General features: G+C 42.5%; 1 protein-coding gene across 7 annotated transcripts in view; it reads left to right on the plus strand.

The window, feature by feature from the left end:
• Positions 1 to 15,944, plus strand: part of MECOM (MDS1 and EVI1 complex locus) — a 333,473-nt gene that overhangs the window by 310,639 nt on the left and 6,890 nt on the right. For 4 of the 7 annotated variants that reach the window (XM_027685628.1, XM_027685629.1, XM_027685633.1 and 1 more), the window contains 5 exons: positions 1,598 to 1,685; positions 4,626 to 4,652; positions 11,655 to 11,821; positions 13,187 to 13,264; positions 15,041 to 15,210. In XM_027685628.1, the coding sequence (XP_027541429.1) occupies positions 1,598 to 1,685; positions 4,626 to 4,652; positions 11,655 to 11,821; positions 13,187 to 13,264; positions 15,041 to 15,210 (530 nt within the window). The remainder of the gene's footprint in view (positions 1 to 1,597; positions 1,686 to 4,625; positions 4,653 to 11,654; positions 11,822 to 13,186; positions 13,265 to 15,040; positions 15,211 to 15,944) is intronic. The other 3 variants (XM_027685630.1, XM_027685631.1, XM_027685634.1) reach the window with 1 other exon arrangement.

A 15,944-nucleotide genomic window follows, 5' to 3' on the forward strand; every position in this document is an offset into this window, starting at 1 on the left:
GAGTAGTGGGTTGATTTCTTCAGGCGTTTCATTCATGGAATTGAAGGCACAGCGTCCTTGTGTTTATAAAGCCTCCCCAGTGGGCTAGTTAATCATAGAGTCATCACAGAAAGGCTCAGGTTGGAAGGGACCTTAAAGATCATCTCCTTCCAACCCCTTGCCGTGGCAAGGACACCTTCCAGTAGACCAGGTTTCTCAGAGCCCCATCCATGATCTACCTGGAATGATCTGCCATAGATCTACCTGAAGTCAGTGGGAGCCTCAGTGTCGGCTTTGATACGTGAACAAGCAGACACTGTCAGTGAGCTGAGGTTTTAAAAACCAGTGGTAAAATCCAGACCTCCTGGTGTTTCCCGGTAGAGCCGAGGTGGATCTCACTGGGATCTGAATTTCACCTGCATCCTCTGTACGTCAGCCCCCTTGCCCTTTCTGTAACCAGCCAAAGTCATGCATCTAAATTAGTTTAGAGAAATATTAGCCATAAAAATATTTGTAATATAAATGACTGATTTTACAGCCTATTGTTAAAAAAAGAAGGTTATTGCCATGTAAATTACGTTAATTTATTACTTTATCTGATAAAGGAATGCTGTGGGCAAAGTTTTTGCAGAATGCTTGTGCATAAGACAGCAAGTCTGCATTATGAAGAAACAGGATATGATGCTATTTACTGAGATGGTTTTATTTCATGCCAGATTGATATCTGTATTAGACCATAGGTTTTCTTTGCGTCATATTCATTTAAAATGCCTGAAGCAGCGGAAATAATGATCCATCCTTTATGGCCCTGCATTACAAACTAATTAAATTGCATTACAAACTCCCCTGCCCACGGTAGGGGGGTTGGAACTAGATGATCTTTAAGGTCCCTTCCAACCCAAACCATTCTGTGATTCTAATGAAATCTGTACAAGTTCTGGCAGCATAGCACGAGGCCAGTTGTTACTGAGACTTCCTTTGCCATGAGTTACATCTACATGTGGACAACAGGATCTGTCCCTTAAACCATACACATCAATAACAAAAAAAGCAAAAGCCCCAAATTCCCACGCTGTTTCTGAATTACTCATGCTGTGTTTTGCTGCCTGAATGCCCATGAGTGGATTGCAGTCTTTGCTGCTGGCACCTCAGATTTGGTGTGTTCCTGCAAGCCCATCTTTCTCCTTTGTGCACACGAGAGGGTTCCAGGGTGGTGGCTGTGATGTCCTGAATGGGCAGGTGAGACCCATTGCTCAAGGCTCTGTTGCCTTGATCTCCTCTGAGTTGAGAGCACACTCTCTTATTTCTTTATAAAAGTGCTCAGTAAGTGATCATTGGTTCCTGTTATAATTATTACCAAACTTCTGTTCCCTGTTTGTATAGGCTTATTCTGTATATAAATGGTATCATCTCCCTTTAATGAAGATTCACAGCCCCCACCTCAGTAATGAGCTGTACCTGGGTATCAAGACTTGACTGTCCTCCCTTATCTTGTACCATTATCTCTAAGAAAATAATTACTTGATGCATAATTGCCTATTTTAAACATGAGTAGCTGTATGATGACTATTATCTGAGACTGATTCATCACAAGCAAATCTAATTTTAACGTTTACAGAGTAGAAAAAAGAAAGTTAACTGACCCACTGGAAGCTTTAAAAGAGAAATACTTGAGACCTTCCCCGGGATTCTTGTTTCATCCACAAGTAAGTATTTTGGGAATTTTAATGTTGTAAACAAGCCTGTTGATGCTTCAAAGCAGGTGCAGAGAAATGAATGCAGTCTTAGTCATTTTTGGATTTCCTAAAACACACAGTTTTTACTGGGCCATTGTGGTGGAAAAGCGTAAGCATTGTTCTGAGCTTCTTGATGTTTTGCAGATGAAACAACATGTTTTGATTATGGAGGAAGCCAGATTCGAACTGCATGTATCTTTTAGAACCGTGTTTCTCCAAAACCACAGTGTAGCTACCAACACTTGCAGCTACTTGTGTCTTCTTCAGCACTCCCATGCTCTGGGCGAGTAGAGCCAGTATTGACTACGAGGACTCAGTGCAGGTTCAAAGTAGGGCCAGCAAAACTGAGCATCCCAGTTGTCAAGTGATTTTATGATATTTAAGGACTCCCATAAAAGAGATAAAAACTTTCCACCCTATATTTTTCCAATTTCATGATGAAAATGCTCCATCTTTTTTAGGCAGCTGTTGTGGGCTATAGTGTGTGCAGTCACTGTGTAGGATCCCTGCTCCTCCCTACCTGAAGATGTGCTATATGAGGGCTGCTCTCTTGTTCCTAGGCCACACTCCTGAATAACAAACACGTAGGAGGGTGTCCCTAAAGTGGTGTGACAACTGCAATGTGTATGTAGTATAGGAAGAGGATCTGTATGCACATTACGTTGCTTTTCTCCACTGGCACCACAACCTCATTTGTCTTCCTCCTCCTTGCTTAAGGAGATTTTGCTAAAAATTTGGGTTAAATCTTATACCTGAAATAAAATGCTCTGTGGTATCTGCAAATTTGAACCCCTTGCTGACGGTGGGCTCTTTCATTTTAGTAATGACAGCCTATTAACACATCTTGTATTTTAAGCACACAGCCATGAGCTCCTGTCCCTGGTTCAGGTTCCTCTGAGTTCTTGGGCAAAACACCCCATTAATCTGCCACCACCTGCTTTCTTTTTCCAATGAAGTCCTAAGTTGTTATGTCTTAAGTTGTATGGAATATATTCTGAAGTATGGGACTTCTGGAGAACTGGGAAGAGCAGCTGATGGCATATATGGTTGCAGATGCACAAACATAATGCTACTGCATGGCTGGAGAGTGCAGAAAAGCACCCTATTCTAATTTCAGTTTCCAAAGGAAGTGTCGGATCTAAGTATTGAAGTATTTAGTAGTATTTATGTGCTATAAATATTTACAGCATTATATAAGTATTTTAAGCATTAAATAAGTATTTAAGGTGTATTAAAATTACTGAGAATTTATGTGCAAGATTTAATAGCAGCTCAACACTTCTTGCTGAGATTACCCTAAATAAGTTGAGTTTGCCTAAGTAGGAAAACAGCAAGTGAAAAATTCCCATTTCATAGCAGATAGCACTAATGGAGAAACAGGAGCTCAGTCCTCTTTGTGTCCCTGGTGTAAAACCAGACTGGTTCTTCTCCATTGAGTGACTTATTCTGTTAGAGCACCTAAGGGGCTGTAAATTAGTAGTAAATTATTTAAATGAAGGCATTTTAGGTACTGTGTTGATAAAACCCCCGATATTATTTTGCTTAGTGCTCTCTCACTGTTCAGAAGGTGTAACTCAGTGTGGTTCAGTGAAGTTGGATTCAGGGAGCTCTGAAGGTGTCACAGGTCTGATGCCAGTGTTGGGTTGGGTGGTCAGTGGGTGAGGCAGGGGCTCTTGGGGGAGAGTTCACTGTTAGGAGTTTGGCTGTGGAGGACAGGGAAGGAGCTGGATACTCTTATGTGTGGTGATGTCCAACTGAGTTCCCTGGGGAAGTGGGAGTCAGGCCAGGACGCCGTGGATGTGCAGGTGAAATGGAGACTTTGGGCATTTTCCCATTAATGGGCAGGATGTCTGGATTTCACCCTTCCTGTTTTTTCACAGAGGGTTGGTTAAACCTCTTGTTGGTGCCAGAGGAAGGTGCCAGTGCTGCCACCAAGTCCCTCAGCGTGAGGAGGAGGTGTCAGATGCCACCTCCCCACGGCAGGGCCAGCCCAGGTGGGGCAGAGCCAGCACCCTGTGGCAGGAGGGAGGGCTGGCTGTGCACCTGCCTTGCTGAACCCCCTCCTCCCCATTTCCCGTTGTGCAGTTGAATAAAAAACCCACGGCAAAGCCTGGTTTCCATTTTATCACTTACCTGAGTGAGAGGGAAAACGTCTTAAACATGGTGTGAGAGGGATCCATACAAAGGTCAGGAGTGTAACAGGCACTCTTAGTACATTGTAAAAGAAAACTAAACCACCAGCACATGTCCTGTCAAAAAAGTAAATGCCAAAAGGTGCTCTCTTGCAAACTTTAATAGAAAGGAGCCTTCTGTTTGCAAAGGCAGAATCTGGCTTGGTATTTATAGAGGACTGGGGAACGGGAGAAAAGCTGTTTTTCCTTTATAGTCCTGTTCACCCCTATAAAAGTACAGGTGGGGAGTGCTCCACAAGTTTTCATTTTCTGCTGGCAGGACTTATCCATGTAAAATATCTCCGGAATTACTGTTTGTGTCCTACAAGCTTGTGTTTCTGTAGGTGAATTTATTTCTGAAAATTGCCATCTCATGAAGAAGGAATTTCTTTTTTTTAACTGGGTAATATGACAGCAAACAGATGCATCTTTTGAATAGGTTTCTGAAGTAGAGCTTAAAGACTTAAACCCTGTAGTTCTTATCCTGTTCCTGCCTGGGCAAAATTCCTCCCAGTGGCACTGGCCCAAAAGCTGTGAAAATTAGAAAATTTAATGGCATTTCACAATAATTTTTCATTACAAGGATTACATTTTTAGGAAGAGAACACCCTCTGCAACAAATAATGCAGGATAACATTTTAATTAGTGTCTTTAAATAAAATCGTAGTAGGTAGATTGATTGCAATGAGGGTTCCAACGCAGGAATAATATGTTGTTTTTGTTTCAATTTTGCTCCCAGTTCCAATTGCCTGATCAAAGAATTTGGGTAAGTTCTTTGCTTATATTTTTGATTTAATCACTGTGAGATAAATTGCATAAGAAAAATATAATATGAAAGATAACTTACCACTCAATTATGGAGCATGCCACACTTTCCTACAGGGTGTTGTAGCTATAGCAGATAAATATCCTCTTATGTCAAATTAGCTTTATTTTTACGTACCTGATCCTGCTGGTTTTATTTGGCAAAGGCAGTAGGAGCTGTACCTGAGTGAGGGTTTCAGAATGCAGTCTTTGTTTATATGTAACTGAAATTGTTCCAAGCCATTTCCTTCAGAGATTGCAGTGAAATTTTCAGGCTGAAATCTTGTTAGATTGCAATAGTTAATAAATATTTAATCTGCATTAAAATACAGACCCTCAGAGGACTTCATGTTTCTCTCTCCTTGACTTCAGTGGGAGTTAGTCACTTTAATAGTCACTTTAATAGCTTTGAAATTTGGAGCTTAATTGCTCATTGCGGTGCTTAAAGCAGAAATAAAACACCCGTTTATTTGCGGTGTTTAGGTCAAATTTGTCCTGTGTGTGTACTTACATTGTCCCCCTTACACGAACAGGAATCGTGCTTTTAGTACTGTGGGATAAATTTGAGATCGCTCTTCTATTTTTACAAAACGTTATTTTTAAGAGGCCTAAATTGTTCACGAAAAAAAAAAAGAGAGAGAACTGCAGCAACTGCTTTTGCAGATGCAACTCAAATAACACCATGTTCTGCTCTTGCGTTGCTGGCTCCTCAGCTGCAGCGCTGGACCCATAAATACTCATCCCGGATTTTTCCCAACCTTTGGGCTTGGGAGGGGAGAGCTGGAGCCAGGCGGCTGCGGATCCTGACTCACTCGCTCGTCGCTCGCAGAGCGACGTGGACTCATTTCACAAGGCAAAGCCAGAATGTTGCAAAGTGAGCTCCCCACGTGCACGGGGCTGGTGTGGGAGCCCCCAGAGGTGCTGCCCCTGCAGATGAGCACTTAGCCCCGCTCTCCATTCACTGCCATCCAGTGATGGACCTTGCTTTGTGTACACGTGGCTTTTAATCCCACTGTCTTCCTGTGCAGATGCAAGAGATGCACTGGGACCCTGAGCTGAAAGGAGCTGAGGCACTGAAGGACTCCTGTGAGCACCCACGGGGTGCTGATGGAGCTCAGCAGGCAGGAGGTAGCGTTGGATGCCAGACTGGGAGAGCACAAGAGCTGGTTTCCAAACGTTGTCTTTGCTTTGAGGGAATTCAGTGTAGGATGTGAAGGGGCCATGGTAGAATCTGTGATTTGGCCCAGGCACCCTTAAAGCTCTGCTCTCAGAAAAGTGGCTCATTTTGGGGATATTTGGGAATTTGAAAAACCAAGCGCAGTGTGTTCCTTCTGTCTGCTTTCCTTGACCTTGGCTTGGTCCTCAAATTTCCATCATCCTACTTCTTTTGTGAGTGTACAGCTTGTGCTTTGAGCAGCTCCAGCAGAAATAGGTATTTAAAACATAAAGTGACTGAGCAGGATGCTGATTCATGGATGAATCTCCATCTTGGGAGATTTGAATATGTCACACAGGCCTTTCCATCTCAATTCCCAGTTGCATGTGCCATATATTTCAAGATTATTTGAGATTGTTTTTCATTGTTTGGCAGGAACCCTATAGTACAAATCAATGGCCTACACCCTCTCTTGAATGGATCAGGATTTATTTGATCTGTGGACTCTTTTATCCCCTTCTGGTCCCCTCAGGAGAAGGTTGCTATAAAGAGGTTCTGTAATAATAGGCACCGGTTATCTGCAATAGCTTCATGGAAAATAATTTAAAACAATTTTACAAATAAAAGAAAAGGAATTTGGTGAGTGCATTTGCAAAGTTTTTATTTTACTGCACTTATTTTTAGGACATGATCCATTCTGTTAGCTCAGCTAAATCCCCACTAACTGTATTCGTACAAATAAAGTTATTCTGGAACCATACTGCAGATCAGCAGGAGTTTCTCGCTACTACATCATAAAGTTCAGCCACGTGTGATGGGTCTCTTGAACGTGAATATAGCTCAGCCAAGTTCCAGGACTGGATGTCCAAATACACCCAGTTCCAAGACAACAAATTCACAAGTCGTAGTTTTTAGAGGCAGCGTTATAACTTGAGCTGGGGAGGGAGAAATCCTGAGCTTTAGTAGCTGGATTTTGAAGATTTCTCCAAATAACAGTAGTAAAAATAGAAAGCAAACACTTGATCAGGTTTTTTTCCCATGAGTTGCAGCCATAAAGTCAGTTGTTTTTGTGATAGTAGCAAGGAAGGAGTCGCGTTTGTGAAACATGAGGTCATGTAATTCATGACATTGTCTGCGAGATTATTCCATATCATCAGGTTATTCTTAAAAAGCAGCAACAGCGAACCTCTGCTTAATTTATGCCACTTTTTCTGTGGTTGGTTAATAAATTTTAAGACAAATGCTCCAGGCCCCTGCTGATGATATCTTGCCCATTGAAATGTTTATAAATACTTGTTTTAGCCGATTATGGTAATGTCTGCATTTTTGAGTCGGAGCTGGGGAATTGTGACTGCACATTAGTTTGCGTCAGTCGGAGGTTAATAGCCTCTCAGGGAGCAGGAGGGAGGTGGGGGAAAGCTGCTTCCTTTTCCAGACATCTGGACACAGATAGAATCAACAACTCTTATATATGTAAATCAAAAGTTACTGTTCTATATAAAATACTGTCATTCACTGATCTCAGATTAGGAGCAGGCATGACTTGTCCATAAGGCAAGAGCTGTATGTAAAATATGTAATAGGATCTTCTCTCTCTCTCTACCTCCTCGGAGGGCTTTCTCCATGGACATGGCAATTACACTAATCCCATCCTCGGGGTCAAGAGTGCCTTCCTCCCCATGCCCTGCTCAGCCCTTGGGCACTTGGCTGGGGTGCAGACCCCCCGAAAGTGCTGACTGGTGGCTTGAGCCACATGTCTGCCTCCCTGGTGGTCTCCAGGGGCCATCCCTGGAGAGGTGAGGTGACCATGAGCACCCACCTAGCCTCCCAGGACAGATGCTGTCGCTAACAACTCGCTGCAGGGGTTTGGAGGATTGATGACCAGTAGCATCTCCATGGCCAACACAATCCCTACGGGGGCACATCCTGCTTTGCCATCAGCAACAATGGTGTTTTGAAGGAGGAAGAGGTACTTCAGTTGTCTTTCAGCTGAAAGAGGGAGTTCCACTGCAGAAGCAGGAAAGTCGTCTCCTGGGTTAATATTTTGTCACTAAAAAAAGAAGGCAAGAAAAAGGGCAAGCATAAAGTAGTGATTTTTACAATCATTGAAAATTATCAGTGAGTCCACCTTGGGGTGTCTCTGGGCTATGAACTATGGCCTGTGTCTGTAAATGCCATAGGAAGAAGGGTGATCAGGAAAAGAGCATAGTTTGTGACTGTTTACTGAGAATAGCCAAATCCAAAGCTGTCTACGAAGATTTTGCAGAACAGTCAGAGAAAGCTGAGTCACCAGGATTAAAACAGCAATAAAACTCAATGTCAGTAAATACCCAGTAATACTGAGGGGAAAGTGTGACTCTTAACTCATGTCATTCAGGAAAAAGATCTTGAAGTTGATAGTTTTATGAAAATATCTTCTGAGTGCTTAGCAGAAAGGAATTGAAAACATAGTTATGTTATAATGCCTTTAGGTCTTAAATACAGCCAAAGTCCCCCTCAGAAAGGACATAGAATTAGAAAAGACACAGAAAAGTGCAACAATAGTGATCAGAGGTAGGGAACAGCTTCCGTACAAAAAGAGACTAAATAGATTTTGATTTTTTCAGCTTGGAAAAAGATGCCTGAGGGAGCTGTGCCCCAGCTCCATAGCCCGTGAATGGTGAGCAGAACCTGAATGAGGAGTGGTTATTCATTAGTGTTAACAATAGCAAAAAAAAAAAAAAAGAGGTGCACACAGCTGCATTATCAGGAAAAAGCCTTGGTAGGAACAAAACCCAGTATCTTTTCATATGCACCTAATTAAATTGGTGAACTCTCTCTGACAAAAACATAAATGGGTTTGAAAAGGGCTTAGTCAAGTGAGTGGGAGCAGCAGCAGCCGATGGCCATTTAACACCTTTAGTGAGATGCAGCCTCCAGTTAGTGCTCTTGCACCTCTCGGTGCTGCAGCATGACAGGAGACACTGGGAAGAAGGTCTGTCCCTCCTGCACATCCCCTGGGGGCACTGCTTGGAACTGGGATACTGCCTTCCAAAAGTGTGTGTCACAGGTTTAGAGTTCCTGCTTGGTTTTGGTGCCTGAGCTGATCCTTGATGCGACCAACCCCCAGATTTCATACTGCTTGGTTGGTATTTTGCAAGTAGACTGATGAGCAGAGGCTGTCTGCTTGCACATGAAGTGATGGAGAGCATGTTGTGGGTCTGTGCTGGCAAGATTTTCTGGGCTGGAAGACACCCCCACAGCCCAGGGGCTCATCTCATGATGTGTATTTACATCCTGAAGGCTCTGAGCATGAACACATTCCAGGACTTCTTAAGAAAATGCCCCAGTTTTAGTTCTAGTGAGCCCTACCTACAGCAGATAGTACCAGGTCTAATTATCTGACAGTGCCTCGTATCAGCAAAGCTGTGGGGCCAAACTCTTCCTGTTGGTGCTGGTCCAGTTCTTCAAAAACATAAATCATTCCAGGTGACTGCGCAGATCAGGCTTTAGAAAAAAACAGACCAAAACACAATAGTCATTCCTATGGTGAGAAACGTATTTTTAGAAAGCGGTAATACTTTAAAATAATTGGAAGTGCTTGTGTTTCCTCTGGATGAGGGATTTAAGATTAGGTGCAGATTTCATACGTATTTTGGGACTGATGTAATCCTGAGGCAGTGTTGGAGGTAGCACTGATCTGCATTGCTGCACATTAAAGGAGAATCAGTCTCAATTTCTCCTCTGCAAAATCCTGGAAATAAGAACTAAAAAAAAAAAAAAATCACTATGACTAAACCATTTTAAATGTAAAGGGGAAAATAGTTGCGCTAATATATTACTGGGGGGAACCATGTGCATGAGAAATGGTGATCCAAAAATGATTTAAACCCACTAGCTAATGAAATGGACTTGAATATTAAATATACATAAATAAAACATTTATTATACTTCTCAATACCCTTATTATTCTTCACCATAAATATGTGCTTTCATAACCCATGCACTGTCTTGTCACTGCTAATCAGCCCGAAGGCCAAAGGGCATTTTTCATTCAAACCATTTCTTTTCAGCAACTGTAAAATTAAACGAGTGAATTTGTGGGGGGGAACAATTAGAAGGAATTAAAGGCAGTGAAATGACTGTTGTGAAAGCTTTAAGAATCAATTCTGACTAAAGGAAAAGATGGAGCCATATAAAAAGAAATATATGGTAATGTTGAGTTGTATGGGTTGATAATGACATCTCTGTGCCGAGATAGAATTACCTCCTCTCCCAGCAGCATCATCATTACATATCTCACGCCTGTGATCAGTACATGTCAAAATCCTTCATATTGACAAATGTGCTGTCCACTTGCATCTGTGGAGAATGTTTTAGCAGCTGAGTGATTATGAATCAAACCCCAGAGCTTACAGCCCCTACTGCCTCGCAATGCTTTCACATTTGTTGCCTGACAAGTAAATGTATCTTGACTTCCCTCTGAGATTTTTTATTTTTTTCACCGTGTTTGATGAAAGACATTTGGCAAATTGGCAGTGGTACCCTGTACGTTGCAATTTGTACTCAGCATTAGGAATCTGAGCATGAAATGAGAGGGCAGGCTACAGGCTAAAGGGAAAAAAGCAACCCAGGCCAAAGGCAGAGCTAACCAGCCTGGAAATAGTCATTCCAGGAGATAAAGGTGCAATTCTTCCAATTAAAATTTCAATTTTCCAACAGTCAGAGCAGTGTGTTATGGATTTTAAAGAATGGTTTGTGGAGGTGTTCCAGCTAAGAAGCTTTCAGCATCTTGTCTTTCGTAAAATTTCCTTCTTTACAAGCAAGATATTGCACAGGGCTCATGCTGTGGTTTTTGTGCTCTGTAGGTGACGCCTTGGCATGCTTTCTTTTTGTTTGTTTGTGGTGTTATGAAGAGGTGGATGGTTACTCTCACCTGTCAGTAGGCTCAGCAGCATTCTTGAGCTCTTCAAGTGGCAATGTTTGAGGTTTTGGATGAGTTTTTTGTGGGCTGTTCCAGACACCTTAAAGGAAATAATTCTCCAGAAATTATTTAATCCCCACTCCCTGCAAATTACAGACAGCTAATCAAGGGTGGAGACATTCCAAAGCACAGAAGATTTACAAGCAACTAAAGGCAGAGCAGGAATATTAAGAGGTAGTAGAAAAATAGGGTAGACATCTAACAGGTAATGTAAATACAGAGCACCAAACTCACCAAAACTTCATTTCTTGTGGGTTTTTCTCATGGTCTTTGATTGTGATGGGCAAAAAACCTGGCCTGAATGGTTGGCTGAGACATTGATGGAGCCTCTCTGGATCTGGCTTGTTGCAGCCCTTGGTTGAGCTATAGTGTTTATAAAATTTCCTATGCAGTATTTGTCCTCTGCAAGTCCTTGAAGAAAACAGATGTAGGAATTCAATTATTGTTTCTGTCAATTTGGTCAAAATGGCCAATGGTTTCAGTAGGTGGGACGCATGGACTCATAGGCACACACCCACAGAACATGACTGCAAAAACTGGAATTTTGTAGAAGCTGGGACTTAAGAAGAAATGAACACTGGCCGATTCAGATGTTGTGTGGAAGCAGCTTTCCATTATAACAATTAGGACAGCACCCGCTGTAGGTGGCAGTATTCCAAGTGGGACAACATCTTGGCCACAACCTCACTTAACGTAATTTTTGAGACTTCAGCTCTCCGTTGGCTGTTTCATCCCTGTTTCTTTTCACGTGTCAGTGTCTGCTCTCCGTATTTCGGGTTCCCGGTGAGAGCAGAAAGCCGCGATGGTGTTTGCCCTGACGGGTTGTGTGCTCCCTTCTCTCGCAGATGTCGGCTATAGAGAACATGGCCGAAAAGCTGGAGAGCTTTAGTGCCCTGAAGCCCGAGGCCAGCGAGCTGATCCAGTCGGTGCCATCCATGTTCAACTTCCGCGCGCCGCCGAGCGCCCTTCCCGAGACCCTGCTGCGCAAGGGCAAGGAGCGCTACACCTGCAGGTAAATCTGCTCCCCAAATCCCCCCTGGCCAGGGGGTCTCTGACGGGGACAACATTGAGACTTTCAGGGCTCTCTGTGCCCAACAAAACACGAAAAGACTTTTTCCTTTGCGGTTCTTATTTATTAAATTATGGGTGTTACGAAACAAAGAGTTTTCCCTGTATCATACCAGTTTGATAAATGAGGTGGAAACTATTATATAAACAATCCCTTTTTTTCCAGATTTTCTCATCGCTTTCATATATGAAAGTGCGCTTTCATTATTGATTTTTTTGATCATAAACTACAGACGTGTTTTCTCTCAGGCTTCTGGTTTTAATATCCAAAGGGATCGGTGATAAAATACATGACTTATTAGGACTCATGTGTACAGACTTAAAAAAAAAAAAACAACCCACAATGAAGATAGTCATTGAACGTGCACCCAAAATGAATGGGAGCTTTGTCAAGGAGAGTGGAATTGGGCTGTGTGGGTATTTTGAAGGCTTATACATCACGTTGTGGAAAAATAAATGGGATGGTAAAAGTGAGGGGATGCAATCTTCAAAGTCATCACATGGAGCAACCACTACCCTCATTCACCTAAGAGTGCTCTGTGTGTGCTCTGTCCCCATGAAAAAATGGGCTTAATGTCCTTAGCAGAATGGGCCAATTATAAACTGAATATTAATATTTTACTTGAACAAAGGGGGAGAACTCCAGATAATTATTTTTTTTTGGCCATTAGTTTTCCTGTGACATATTATTGAGTTTGGAGAATGGTTTTTAAATTGCATTATTTAGGTCTCTATATCATCTCCAGAATGTGCAGGTGTTTGACACTGGCATATCGGTTTATCTGATCTTTTTGAAAACATGTCACCTTCTTTCAAGACATGTTGTTATAGAAACATACCTTGATGGATTAGGTCTTTGAGTCTTGTCTGCTCTGATCCTATTCAATGCACAGAATGGTGTCACGTTTGCTGACATGTAGAATTGGTTGAAAGGTTTGAAATTTGCTTACACGGAGGCAGAAATCCAAGGCTTTAATAACAGATTCTCTTGATTCCAAATCTGAATGAGGCTGATAATCACCTAGTGAGCTTAGAAACTTGGGGTGATCTTTAAAATCGGTGTTTTCATATATCCCTCCCTTATGCACAAGCAAAGCTGGTTGGTACCAGCAGTTCCAGTCCCATTCTCGTGTGTGTGTGTCTATCCCTTGCTTTTGCTGAATGCTTTTATTAGGATGTTGTTGCACCAAAGCAGCGCCAATAGTATCATATATTAATGACTTCATTTGGGCTGTGCAGCCAGTGCGGCTCAAACTGGGACAAAGCCATTGAGGGTTGTGTTGTCTTATCAAACCTTCTCTTATCACAGATACTGTGGCAAGATTTTCCCGAGGTCTGCAAACCTAACACGTCACCTGAGGACGCACACTGGAGAGCAGCCCTATAGGTACCACGACCCCTCACCCCTGTCTGTGCTGTTGTCAAGCGATCTTTAAGGTCCCTTCCAACCCAAAGTATTCCAGGATTCTCCGAATAAAGCCAGAGAATGGGTGTTCAACATCCTTTCTTGGCCAGCTCCAGCCATTCCTCCTTAGCACTGATGACCCACCGCTGCATTTTGGTCTCTTTGTGTGTTCGATGCTGATACTCAGTGTTGGAGCTGCATGAAGGGGGAATTTTTTCGTCCTGTTTAGTGAAATTCTTTTGGCTGAGGCAGCTCCCCAGCACTGTCCACAAGTTCTGCCTTTGCTGGAGGGATGGCTGGCACTGCTGAAGCAGTGTGATTGAAATGATGTCCAATAGGGCTCATGGGCATATTTTCTCTTGCAAAAATGTTTTTTCTTAGAGTTCTGCGGTGTTATTTGCAGCCTGAAGTTGGGTGATTTGTCAATCATCTGATTTCTGAAAGGTCCCGGTTGCAAAGGCGTTACTGTATTTATTTGTTTCCTGCCTAATCTGGATCCTTTCTGAGGTCTGCTTAGCCAAAAACCCGTGTGGGTGTACTCTCCTGTTGATAAGAATATGTGTGTGATACTGAATCCAGGACAGTCACATGCAGAAATGTGTATAGAAGCTTCACCTTATTGAAAATGAAAGACTAATTTAAACTGGAAAGAAGCCAGTTCATGTTCCAGTAAAACAAATGCACAGATTTCTGCATTTTATGAGCTGTAAAGAGCAGAGTAAGCTCATTGTTTGTGAAGAAACAATATGTTTTTTTGCCTCTAGTCTCTTTGGGAAATGAGATTCACATCTGATTTTATTGAAGGAAAGTCTTGATGCATGTTAAACCCGTCCACTGCATAAAAGCCACAAGCAATTAGTAGCATAATGGACGATTTCAGCACTAAAAAAAATTTGACATCATTGACAAGCGTAAGAGAGGCACGGGAGAAGTAAAAGATTGAAAAAGTAAAGTGGTGAAGACTGTTGGCTACTTGCCAGCCAGAGAATTTGGAATAGTTATAGTATGACTTAGTAATGGCTTAAAGAGCAATACAGTAAAGGCTTTAGGGACTCCAAATCGCTACAGAGTATGAAAATTGATGCCTCTGGTACCAGAGTGATAGACTAAACTACTCACATTGGCACGGTATTAAAGGTTGGGATTGTTTATTGCTGGTTTTTGCAAGATAACCAAATTTCCTCTGGGATTAGCAATCGAGCAGGCTAATTCCTCAAGAAAAGATTTAATCACACAGCATAATTTAGAATAGGAAAAGAAATAGCCCTTTTTACCTTATTTGAGCATTGGAAGAGATCTGTTTCATGTTTTTTCCAAAAGTGTTTAATTGTATTGTATTGGCAGCACATGAAACAATAGAGTTATTGCTCTACTGTTTTCAAACTTCCCAACTTTGCGTGCAACAGTTTTAAAAACACGGCACTCAATTACCATAGCTAATTTGATACCATTAACTATGAAATATTATGCTTATTCCTAAAGGCAGTATTTAAAATATGAAGTCTAATGTGAATTAAAGCTGAAAAACCAACCACAGAAATGAAGTGTCCATTCCAAGAGCACAGCTCTCCAGTTATACAGCCAAAATTTGTCTTTATTTCAGGGAGGATTGTGCCTCAGTAGGGACCAAGGAACTGCTGTTGGCTACTGAGACTGAGCCCAGGAGGTGCTTCATGTCTCTTAGGACAAATTTTACATTTCCAGCTACTAACAAACCCTTTTCTACCGACTTGTTTTGTTTTGGGTTTTTTTTTGCAGATGCAAATACTGTGACAGATCCTTCAGCATATCCTCTAACCTGCAGAGACATGTGCGTAACATCCACAATAAAGAGAAGCCATTCAAGTGTCACTTGTGTGACAGGTGTTTTGGTCAACAGACCAATCTTGACAGACATCTAAAGAAGCACGAGAACGGGAACATGTCTGGTATGTGTGTCTCTTCCCTCCCCAGCTTGCCCTGTGTGCCATGTCCAGGGGCTGCACGTTCACTGTCAGTGCTGCCGGGTGTCAGTAGGCACACGCCTGCTCTGACGAGTTAGGGGGTTTGGAAAATATGTAAGTGCCTAAGCTCTGCTGACATTTAAAGTGCTTTGAAAATCCCAGCATAAACTCTCCCCCTGTATAACTTAAGACCACTGGATGATGCCTTTTCTTTTGGTTTTAATTAAGCCGACCATAGCGTTTTGAGAACAGACTGGGAAAATTGGTTTAATCCCATCGCCGCAATCACTTGGCTCTCCGTGGGAGTCCTAGATTTAGAGTCTCAGGGGGCACTCTAAAAGATTTTCTTGGCACCTTCTAAAATATTCCCACTGTCAGGAGCTGAAAAGTGCTGGCTATTATGGAGGTAATGGTGCCTCTCAAGGCCCAGAGCAGGTCGGTCACCGCACAGCAGCAGCAAAGGCAGCGGCAGGGAGGGGATGTCATTGCTCTGGTTTGGATATCTGCAGAGTTTAATGAAAACCTCTCTGCAGTCATTCCAGTCTGCATTTCCCCTCACTGGAAACAACCAGGTGCAGGCAGTGAGTCCAGAGCTGTCCCTTCCCCAGTGCTCAGAGAAAGACGTCTGTCACTGCTCTCTCGGTGCTAATGAACCTGGGTAATTATGTAGTGGCTGCTCCGTATTATAGGCAAATCTCCATAATTAGTAGCTTAAATGA

This window comes from Neopelma chrysocephalum, unplaced genomic scaffold, assembly GCF_003984885.1.
Source record: "Neopelma chrysocephalum unplaced genomic scaffold, ASM398488v2 Primary Assembly neopelma1_69, whole genome shotgun sequence".
NCBI classification, from domain to species: domain Eukaryota; kingdom Metazoa; phylum Chordata; class Aves; order Passeriformes; family Pipridae; genus Neopelma; species Neopelma chrysocephalum.